This window comes from Mesoplodon mirus (genome assembly GCF_964341445.2).
Source record: "Mesoplodon mirus genome assembly, chromosome: 14".
Taxonomy (NCBI): domain Eukaryota; kingdom Metazoa; phylum Chordata; class Mammalia; order Artiodactyla; family Ziphiidae; genus Mesoplodon; species Mesoplodon mirus.
The window spans coordinates 40,071,501-40,082,933 of NC_138990.1; the positions used below are offsets into that span (position 1 = coordinate 40,071,501).

General features: G+C 39.1%; 1 protein-coding gene across 7 annotated transcripts in view; it reads right to left on the reverse strand.

The window, feature by feature from the left end:
- Positions 1–9,236, reverse strand: part of LDAH (lipid droplet associated hydrolase) — a 97,527-nt gene extending 88,291 nt beyond the window's left edge. For 5 of the 7 annotated variants that reach the window (XR_014295815.1, XR_014295816.1, XM_082641819.1 and 2 more), the window contains exons 1-3: positions 9,169–9,236; positions 7,902–8,479; positions 7,434–7,519 (exon numbers count right to left, since the gene is read on the reverse strand). Coding sequence is in view for 4 of the 7 variants with exons in the window: in XM_082641819.1 (XP_082497945.1) it covers positions 7,434–7,515 (82 nt within the window). In the remaining 3 variants the exon portion in view is untranslated. Of the gene's footprint in view, positions 1–6,934; positions 7,011–7,433; positions 7,520–7,901; positions 8,480–9,168 lie in introns of those variants that run through there. The other 2 variants (XM_082641820.1, XM_082641821.1) reach the window with 2 other exon arrangements.
- Positions 9,237–11,433: the final 2,197 nt, after the last annotated feature.

An 11,433-nucleotide genomic window follows, 5' to 3' on the forward strand; every position in this document is an offset into this window, starting at 1 on the left:
AGATGCAAAAACTCTATTCAAAATATTAGGAGACCAAATTCAGTGATACATAAAGGGTTATACACGACAACCAAATTGTGAATAAATCAGAAATGCAAGGTTGTTTAAACATTCAAAATGTAATCAATGTAACACATTAGTAGAATAAAGGAGAAAGATATATAATCATCTCAACGAATATAGAAAATACACTTGATAAAATACAACACAGTCATGAAAAACTCTTGAAAAAGAATAGAGGGGTTATCTTTTACAGAATCTAAGAATCTATAAAAAACCTACAGCAAAAACAAGAACAAAACCTACAGCAGATATTTTACTAAGGGTGAAATACTAAAAGCACCTCTGAGTTTGACATCAAGACAAGAAAGTCTGCTGTCAACACTTCTATTCTACAGTGTACTTGAGGTCTCTGCCAATGTAATAAGACACAGAAGAGAAATAAATATATATAGATTGGATAGGAAGAAAGATAGCTGTCATTAGTCACAAACACCAAGATTATATACATTATATGGGTGTTCTAGTTATGCCTGTTGCATCATCCCAAAACTTGGTAGCTTAAAACAACCATTTTATTATACTCATGGATTCTGTGGGTCAGGAATTAAGAAAGGGCATAGCAAGAATAGCCTATCTCTAATCTGTAATATCTGGGGCCTTAGCTGAGGAGACTTTTTACTGTGGGCGGGGGGTGGGAAACGCACCATTATGTTTATTAGAAGTTGGATTTCAATGTGTGCTCTAGACAGATTACAGAATAAATACCCACACCTTGAGAAAAGGAAGTCCACAATTCATACAAAGTGCTCACTACAGAAAGTTGCTGTGTCAAAATCCAGGCAAGGACCACACTCCGGGCAGCCCCTCCTCTCCCACTGCCCTCAATGAGGGCTGTACTATGGTTTTTAATGTTATTATTTCTTTTATTTGTCTTTATTATTATTATTATTTTTTTGTTGTTGTTGTTTTTTTTTGTTTTTTGCTGTACGCGGGCCTCTCACTGCTGTGGCCTCTCCCGTTGCGGAGCACAGGCTCCGGACACACAGGCTCCGCGGCCATGGCTCGCGGGCCCAGCCGCTCCGCGGCATGTGGGATCTTCCGGGATCGGGGCACGAACCCGTGTCCCCTGCATCGGCAGGCGGACTCTCAACCACTGCGCCACCAGGGAAGCCCTGTCTTTATTATTATTAATATTATTATTTGCTTCTCCTGTGGTCACTGGTGGGTGTGATATGTTCACTGGGGGCAAGAGTCTTCTGGAAGTGAGAGTCCTCTGGAAGTATCTTTATTCACATGTCTGATGACTGATGCTGCTTTCAGATAGGTTGCTGGCCAGGAATATCTATACATGTCCACTCTGTATGGTCTCTCCACATGGACTATTTTGGGCTTGTTCAGAGCATGAGAACTGGGTTCCAAGGGCAACTGTCTCAAGAGGAACAGACTGAAACTGCATCACCTTTTAAGACCTAGTCTCAGAAGTCACACAGCATTACTTCCATATTAACCACAAGCTCACCAATATGCAAGGGGAGCAAAATGGACCTCTCTAAATAAGGGAAGTATCATATCATATGAATAGTATGTGGTATGGGAGTTATTGTTGTGGCCAACTTTGGAAAACACAATCTGTCAAAATAGGTTAAACAAAGATTTTAGTTCTGCAGACCCTTTCAAATTATATTATTAAGAAGATTGTGAAAGACAGAAAAAACACAAGATTTCACTAGAGTTTGGAAGCTATCAAAATAACTTAAGCAAGAAATAAGGGCAAGAATGGGAAAGGAGTGAATGAGAGACTAAAGTCTTGGTAATAATTCTGTAAGGGAATCCAGGGAAGGGAAAGTGACAAAGATGACTTGGATTCTGATGCTAAAGATGAGGGGAATGGAAACACTACGATCCTATCATCAATAAGCAGTACCATTACTTTTAATTCTTGTAGTCTTTGGGTATAAAATATCTCACTCTTTAATTTGTATTTCTCTGACTACTAGTATATTTGAACATCTTTTCATGTTTGCTGGCCTTCTGGACTTTCTTTTCTGTGAACTGTCTATTCATATCCTTTGCCTGACTTCCAAGTGGGTTATTTATCATTTTCTTATTGGTTTGTGAGACAACTTTGTATATTGCTGATATTAACCCTTCTCTGGACTCCTAAATTTAACATATAGCTTCCTAGATGTTTATTTTAATTTTTATTATTCTAGTTTTTACATTTTAACTTTTAAGCCATCTATATAAGAATTCAATTTTGTTTTTCTTACAATAGAGAGCTACTTGTGATAATCCTATTTAATTAAAAAATCATCTTTTCCCCACTTTTTCATATATTAAATTTTCCTACTTACTGGGAAATAATTCTTAATCACAGTGCTATAATGTCAATGAATCTGGCAACTGGGTCCATGATTAATTTTTAATTATTTGGTAAGGGTAGAAATTGAACCAATAAAACCAAGAATCAACATTACCTAAATCTCAAGTATGGCCAGTGAAAGTTACCTGTTGTACTTAAAATCGTTAGTGTGATTCAAGGGGAAAAGGGGGAAAGGAGGGAGCTTTCTGAATCTGCAACTGTATCACAAAACTCCTTTAAAAGTTTTAGTAAGCAAATGTAAATTTTTCATTTCATTTTTGCTTCTTGGTTTCTTTTTTCTAGAATTCCAAAATTCCCACTCCACCTGCTAGTGGGATACTACAATTTGCCATTTACCAAGGCCTAAATTTCCTTCTTCATTTCCTTCCCCACTTCCCTTTTATTAGGTTTCTAATAAGAAATTGCCTGAAACAAGGAGAGAAAAATTACATGTGTTCACTTTTCTTCTGCTAATTAAAGCAATAATTCTGCTGAGAAGATTAAAATCTTGAGTAAGATGATTAGTTTATATGCACAAATAATCCACAGCTATCATTAATTTTGCTCAGAAATTACATGGATATTCAAAGTAATTCTCCTTAAATGATAAAATACTTTATAAAAGTAAGAACCAAATGTAATTATAGAATTGAAAAGTATAATACATTTTTAAAAACTTGGTGGATGGGTTCACTAGTAGAGTTAAATTGACAGAACAGGATCAGTGAACTTGAAGACACATCAATAGAATTTACTAAATCTAAACAAGACGAAAACAGACTTTTAAAAAAATGAGCAGGATCTCAGGAACTGGTAGGAAAATAACAAATGGCCCAACGTTTGTATAACCAGAGTCCCAGGGAAACAGAAGAAAGAGTATGGGGCTGAAAAATGTTATTAAAAAATAATTGATAAAAACCTCTTTAATTTGGCAAAACACATAAAACCCACAGATCAAGAAGCTGAGTTAACCCCAAATAGGATAAAACCAAAGAAATACAATACAAAGCACATCATAGTCAAACTTCAGAAAACTAAAAACAAAGAAAAAAATCTAAAAAGCAGCCAGAGAGAAATGACATATTACCTACAGGCGAACAATAATTTGAATGTCAGCAGATTTCTCTTCAGAAACCAAGGAGGCTAGGAAGAAGTGGCAAACGTTTTCCAAGTGCTGAAGGAAAGTAACTCTTAACCCCAAATTCCTTATCAGAAAAAACTATCCTTACTATCCATCAAGAATGAAGGAGAAATAAAGATATTCTCAAATGAAGAAAAACTAAAGGAATTTGTCACTAACATATCTACCTCTCAAGTAAGGTCTCTTAAAGGAAGTTCTCCAAACAGAAAGGAATAAGTGAATAAGGTTTAACTTCAGATAAAAAAAGAACAATGGAATAGGTAAAAGCAGTGGTAAATATAATGGATTATGTTTCTCGTCATTAGCTTCTTCAATAATATTTCATGGTTGAAGCAAAAGTTTAATGTGGTATTGAGTGTATGTAGAGGAAATCTGATAATTATAGTTAAAAAATGGAAAGGGTAAAAGGATGTAAATGTAAGTGAGGTTTCTACACTTCACTTAAGGTAGTAAAATGTCAATACAAAAGTAGGCTGTGTGATGTTATGTATATATACTGTCATACCTAGGGCAACCATGAAAAAAAGAAGTATACTAAGAGATATACTCAAGAATGTAAATAAGTCAAATAAAATTCTAAAAAGCATTTAAGTAACCTACAAGGAGGCAAGAAAAGAGAAACAGAAAAATGTTAACAGAGGAAACCAACAACAACAATAAATAATAAAATGGCTGAATTAAGCCCTAACATATCATTGATTATTTTAAATACAAATGGTCTAATTATACTGGCTAAAAGGCAGAGATTGGTAGAATGGATTTAAAAAGAAACATGACCTAACTACATGTTGCTTAAAAGAAACTCACTTCAAACATAATGACATTGGTAGGTTGCAAATAAAAGAATGGGAAAAGATATATCATGCTAATATTATTTTTTTTAAAAAAGCAACAATGGCTATGCAACTATCAGATAAAGTAGACTTTAAAGCAAAGAAAATTACTGAACAAGGAGGGACATTTCATAATGATAAGATTAATCCACCAAGAAGACATCCTAAATATATATGCACTGAACAACAGACATTCAAAATACATAAAGCAAATACCAATACAGCTAAACGGAGAAACAGAAAATTCCACAATTATAGTTGGAAAATTTTAGCAATGGAAACAACTACTAGACAGATAATCAAAAACATATGGAAGAGCCTAACAATACCATCAACCAACAGGATATAATTGACATGCAATTGACATCCAACAACAACAGAATACGCATTCTTTTCAAGTGCCCATGGAACATTCACCAAGATACACCTCATCATGAGCCATAAAACAAATGTAAATTTAAAAGAACTAAAATCATACAGCTTATGTTTCTGACCATTATGGAATAAACCTAGAAATCAGTAACAGAAAAGACAACAGGTAAATCTCCAAATACATGGAAACCAAAGAGCACACTTATAAATAATCCACGGGTCAAACAGGAAGTTGCAAAAGAAATTTTAAGAATACATAGAACTCAATGAAAATGAAAAGACAATACACCAAAATTTGTGAGATGCAACAAAAGCAATGCTGAGAGGGAAATTTATAGCACTATATGCTAGCATTAGAAACAAGAAAAGGTCTCAAATTAATAATCAAGAAACTAGAAAAAAAGAATAGCAGAATAAACCTAAAGCAAGCAGAAGAAAATGGAGCAAAAATCAATAAAATTGAAAACAGAAAAATTAAAGTGCTAGTTCTTTGAAAAAGATCAATAAAATCAATAAACCACCACTGAAAAAGAGAGAAGATGCAAATTACTAACATCAGGAATGAAACAGGGGTTATCACTAAAGACCCGACAGAATACTATTGCCCTGATACCAAAACTGGACAAAGACAGTACAAAAAAAGAAAACTACACGGGAATTTCCTGGCGGTCCAGTGGTTAGGACTTGGCTCTTTCACTGCCTGTGCCTGGTTCAATCCCTGGTCCCTGGTCGGGGAACTAGGATCCCACAAGCCATGTGGTGTGGCCAAAAAAAAAAAAACAAAAAAAACAAAAAAAAAAAACAAAGAAACAAACCAAGAAAAAACCCCAAAACAAAACTACACACCAATACCTCTCATATCTACACCTTAACAAAATATTAACAAATATAATCTAGCAATGTATTAGAAGAATTACGTGGGATCTACTCCATGTATATTCAACATTCAAAAATCAATCAGTGTAGTCCACCATATCAAGATGCTAAAGAAAAAACATATGATCACATGAATTAACTAAATGCACACCTTATGACACAACAATTGTAGTATTGGGGATTTTTCCTAGAGAAATGAAAACATATTCACAGAAAAACCTTCAAGCAAAGATTCACAGCAGTTCTATTTGTAACAGCCCATAACTGGATACTACGCAAATGTCCTTCAACAAGTGAATGGTAAAACCAACAGTGGTACAACCATACCATAGATTACTCAGCGATAAAAAGGAACAAACTATTGACACACTCAACAACTTGGATGGATCTTAAAAGGAATTATGCAACCTGTCTCGTGTAGAAAAATAAAAAAACCCCAAGGGTGACAGTTTACAGTAAGGCCTATGTGTGGATGAAAAGCAGCATTAGCATTAGGTGTCTGCTGCAAAGAACTTCAAGAGAGCTGTGGAAGTCAGTGTACGGGTCATTCTTTAAGAGTTGATGTTTACTAAGTGCTTATTACACGTAAAGCACGGTTCCAAGTGTTGTATGAATTATCTCAGTTAATAAAATAATCTTATCAAGTGGCTACTAATGTACCCCATTTTATACATGAGAAAAAGTGAGACAGACTATTTCTGAAAAATACCATGATGCATGGCACTCGGTAGAGGCAACAAAAGCCGCAATTGTTTCCCCAAAATGCTGCACTCCAAATTCAAGGGAGCAAGCGCCGTTTTGACCTTGGCGCCACGGAGAGATATTACAGCAGGTAGAGTGAACCTCAAACAACTGGTTAGGGGAGTGTCAAGTTCAGAAATTGGTGCAAGAGTCAGTTCTCAAGGAAACCTGGTGTAACAAATTTGGGAGAGGCGTGGGGGAGGAAGCTGATCCTGATGAGAAACTCGATTCCAAACCAAAAGAGCCCGTTAATGGACAAGGTTGGAAACTGAGAGCCAGGGAGGGAAGAGAGTGGAAGAGGAATTCTAGTCACTTCTTCCCTGCCAGTCGCCCAACGTCCTGGACCTTACCCCCCAGAGGGGCCGCCATAAGACTCTCCACAGGCGGGCTACAGTTAGCAGTACAAATGATGTTCCCGCTGGGCAAGCAGCCAAAGGGGCTCCCGGCCAAAGTGGCCCCGAACCCCCGAGCGGTCGCAGCCGTCTGGCTAAGGACAGCACGGGCTCTGCGAGGAGCCATAGAGAGGAAGGGTTCCAGCTCCCGCGTGCCTGCCCGGCCGTCCTTTCTCCTACAAAGTCACCCCGAGCGTGGGAGGCAGGTCCTCACCTGTCAGACTAGAAGGCAGCTGGCTCTACCGTGGCCGTCTTGGTTAGGCGTCACTGGACCGGAAGTCCCGGCTCCCTTTGACGTCACAGCGCCGCGCCGCGCCGCGCGCCGCTCCCGAGAATTGGTGCCCTTAGGACGTGGGGTGTGGCGGGGTTTGGGAGATTCTTGACCCTGGGTTGGGCCCTGTGGCCCAGATCCAGCGAGACCGCTGGGAAGCTGTCGCTATGCTGGAACTTTCTCTTCCCTTTCATATGAATTTCATCCGCCTCTTATTTTAGTCATCCTTGAGACACTTCAGCTTCCCGTTCTCCAGTTCTCCCCCATGCCCATGTTTCCCTTCCTGCGTTACTGGTTGCATCTCTTCCCTTCCTTTCCCCACATTTACAGGGAAGTTGGTTCTCAGTTGCCCTGTTTATTAGCATTAATATGCCCAGCCTCTGCTACTCGGCCCTTTAGCAAAATGCTGAAAATGCCTATTCCAGAGGTATTTCGAGCTTACCACATCCAAACTCCATGAAGACAAAAGTCATATTCATCTTGCGAACTGTTGGCATCCTCAGCACGTAATAGGTGAGTGGCATATATCTGTTCAAAAATGCAATAGAGAAAACAAAGTAGTTTTATAGCCAGGGGTAGAAACAGACAAGTAGACTGGCAAATCAGTAATCTCCCCCACACATAGAGAAGACTTGATCCTTTTTCATTCAACATCTCAGTGATAGGCACCACCTTCCAACCAGTTGTTGGAAGTTGACTGGTACCTCTTCATTACCTTCCCTGCTTTCACTTTACTTCCTAAATATAATAGTTAACCCAATGAGTTTAGAAGATGCCACTCACTGTGCTAAGAACTTCTCGTGAATCAACTCATTTTTAATCCTCACAGCAACCCCAATGAAGTCAGTATTAACGTGTGACCATAGAGTCTGGAAACATAGACAAATGCACAAAATAAGTGAATGCTTACACTGCAGTGACATTACATGGTATGTTCAAGGTGTTGTCCCTCGTTACTAATGCACAGCTCAATGTGTGCAAAATTCCGATGAGTGTGGTTCAAATGCAGCAGTTCTTTCAGTTCTTGCATATGCATTTATGGTGCATTGCTCAAGTGATTTGTGTCTCTGATTTCATTAAATAAGGCTGTGCCAGAAAAGTTAACCAAAGGGGTTCCATTTTTTTTAAATCTATCTTTCCAGACCTTTGGCCAGTCTGTGTTATTATCCCCATATTATTTGCTGTTCAAATAGTTTCTACTTTCCACCTTCTAGGCACTTATTAGGATTGCACTTCCCTTATAGTTCAAGGGTGGGGAGTGGAGGAAGGTAGGGACCAAGGGGATGTGGGTAATTCTGGCCAATGAGCTGTGAGGAGAATGCTGTGTCACTTCCAGCTGAGCAGTTGATTTCTTGTGTGAGATGCTCCAAAACTTTGCTTTTTCCTTTGGTGAGGTGATGGCAACATTTGAATGATGTCTGTCCCAAGAGCCTGTGTCCTTCAGTAGCTGCTGCTGCATAAAGCCTCTTGACCATCCTGTGATGAATACTTTGGAGAAAGAAAGAAACCTCTGTTGTTACTTTTGGTGTTCTTACAATGTAGCCTGTCCTAATTGATACACAGGGACAGCCACACAGAGAGGATCTTTTTTCACATGCTCTTGATTTTAATTCTAAATACTCAGGGGAGACTTTCTGATTGCCTCATCTTGGGTCTGGTTGTCAGCAATTGTCCAATCATCAGTAACAAGCACTAGGGGTCATACTGTACCTTGTAGACAGGGACCTTCTACAGTTAAGGGGATTTTAGTGAGCAGGCAAACATTCCACAAAGGTGTCTACCACAAGCAGACATGGCTATAAAATTAGACCATTGTATACTGATTTAAAAACAATAAATGAAATTGAAACAGTTTCACCTTTTATAAGAAGTTTAGATTCCCATTACTCGTTCAGTGTTTATTGACTACCTATTACATTCCAAACACCCTTCCAGGCACAGAGGACGCAAAGGCAACCCAGAGAGAAAAACACTTGCTCTCACCAAAGCCCAAAATAAACAAATTAAATACATTGACACATAGTGAAAGTGGAAGAGGAACTAAAAGGCAGGGTAAAAGAGAGTGAGGAGTGCATTCATTACCTACTGCTGCTTAACAAATTACCCCAAAACATAGCAGCTTAAAACATTTATTATCTCGCACAGTTTCTGAGAGTCAGGAATCCCGGAGAGCCTACCTGGAGCTCAAAGTCTTTGAGGTTTCAGCCAAGCTGGTTGGTCAGGGCTGCAGATATCTCGAAGCTCCACTGAGGCTGGAAAATCTAGCACTAAGCTCAGTCACGTGATTGTTAGTCAGCCACTGTTCCTCACTGGCTGTTGGCCAGAGGCTGACCTACTCCAGGGGCATCTGGGGACTCATTATGAAAGCATTCAGGGGCTGACTCCACATTTCATTAATCTAGCAGTGTCCACAAAGAGATGCAGTGCAGGGTCTTCTGACTGTTTAACTTCATGGCTGCATGGCAAGGAATAATTTATGGAAAGAAAGCTTCAAAAGGTAAATTTAGGCTTATGTAGAATAATTATTCTAATTATGGAACTCTAAGGAATGTAAATTACTAGGAGAGACTTTTGTCAAATGAGAGTAATGGCTAATATTTCCTGAACATTTACTGTGCCAAGTTTTGTGCTAAGTGCTTTACATAGGTCTAGAAGGAAAAGAGAAGTTTGAGGACAGAGTTCAGAATGATGGTCTCAGATAAATGGTCCACTCTTTGCCCAAACCATATGGATTCACGTCTGAGTCCTAGCAAGAGAAGGATTATGGCAGGAAGCAGAAAGAAGAAATTTCCCACAAAATCTCTGAGAGATTTTGGGATCCCAAGGCAATGCAGCTCAGGAACCACTGTGACAGAGTACCAAGGAAACCTGCCTTCTGTTGAGCAGAGAAGCTCTGCAGTGTCCCGTGGACAGGGGATGATTTAAGGAGACTGTCAACCACATGTAGCACTTACAGGGAAGAAGTTGCAGGGGAGGTAGTGTCTCAGCCTCCTGCCATTTCATGGGCAACATCATTGAAGAGGAAGAGGAAAAAAATAAAAAGTTTGCATTTCTGATATGGCCCAGATCAACTATGCAGGGATCTTTAAAAACAGCTCCTAGAAACTGCCACAGCTGTTGGGGACACTTTAGCAGAGGTAAGAGAGTAGTTGGGGACACTTTGCAGAAGTGATTGAGGGCCCACAATAGCAATGAGAGTGAGACAGAGTGGTAGGTAACACTTAGATCTTTATGATAGGAAAGAATATTTCTTGTGTGTGTGTGTGTGTGTGTGTGTGTGTGTGTGATGAGAACTTTTTAAGATTTATTCTCAACAACCTTCAAATATGCAATACAATATTATCGACTATAGTCACCATGCTGTACATTACATCCCCACAACTTATTTATTTGATAATTGGAAGTTTGTACCTCTTGACCCCTTCACCCATTTCACCTACCCCCAAACTCCCTCCCCTCTGGCAACCACCCGTCTGTTCTCTGTATCTACGAGTGTGGTTTTGTTTTGTTTCGAAAAACAGGAAAGAATATTTCTGGTGGATGTTATGAGAATATTAGAAGGACCTGCACTTATTAATAAAGTATGTTCCCATCTTCCTTATTATTTCATTACACAGAAAGTTGAAACTCTTAGTTTAGACACCCTTTGAATTAAGATATTTAGATTGAATATTATATAAAAAGGAACAAGAGAAAGAAAAAGAAGAAAAGAGCAAGGAAATAAGAGAAAAAAAGATTTATTTCTAAGTGTAGAAGACAACTAAGATTTATCTTCAATATATATTCTAGAGAGAGTATCAGTGAATTTTGAATTGTGGTTTTCCGCTGGTTCTAATAGTGAATTTTCTCATTTGTAAATCTTTAAGTGTAAATAATTCTAAATGCTTGTAAAAATACCATTGCTAGGGCTTCCCTGGTGGCGCAGTGGTTGGGAGTCCGCCTGCCGATGCAGGGGACACGGGTTCGTGCCCCGATCCCGGAGGATCCCACATGCCGCGGAGCGGCTGGGCCCGCGAGCCATGGCCGCGGAGCCTGTGTGTCCGGAGCCTGTGCTCCGCAACGGGAGAGGCCACAGCGGTGAGAGGCCCGCGTACAGCAAAAAAAAAAAAAATAAAAAAAAAAATACCATTGCTCCATGCAGCCTCCTTACGATGGCTCTGGTGTACCCTGAGATCTACATAAATGTCTTTTTTCAAACATTTTAGGTCAAGAAGTCCACATAATGATTCTCTTAAAGATAAATTTAAAATCAGTAGCTAAAAATCGACCAAACCACATTTAACCCCCATATTATAGTTATACTGTTCCTCCTGACCAAGAGATAGCTGGTCCTAAAAGCCAGCACACTTGAACTGTGAGACTTGGAGTGTCTCACTATGGGACTGTTCACTGATAGCATTGCCTTCGTAGAGGCACTTGGCTAATAAAAAGAATGAACTAAA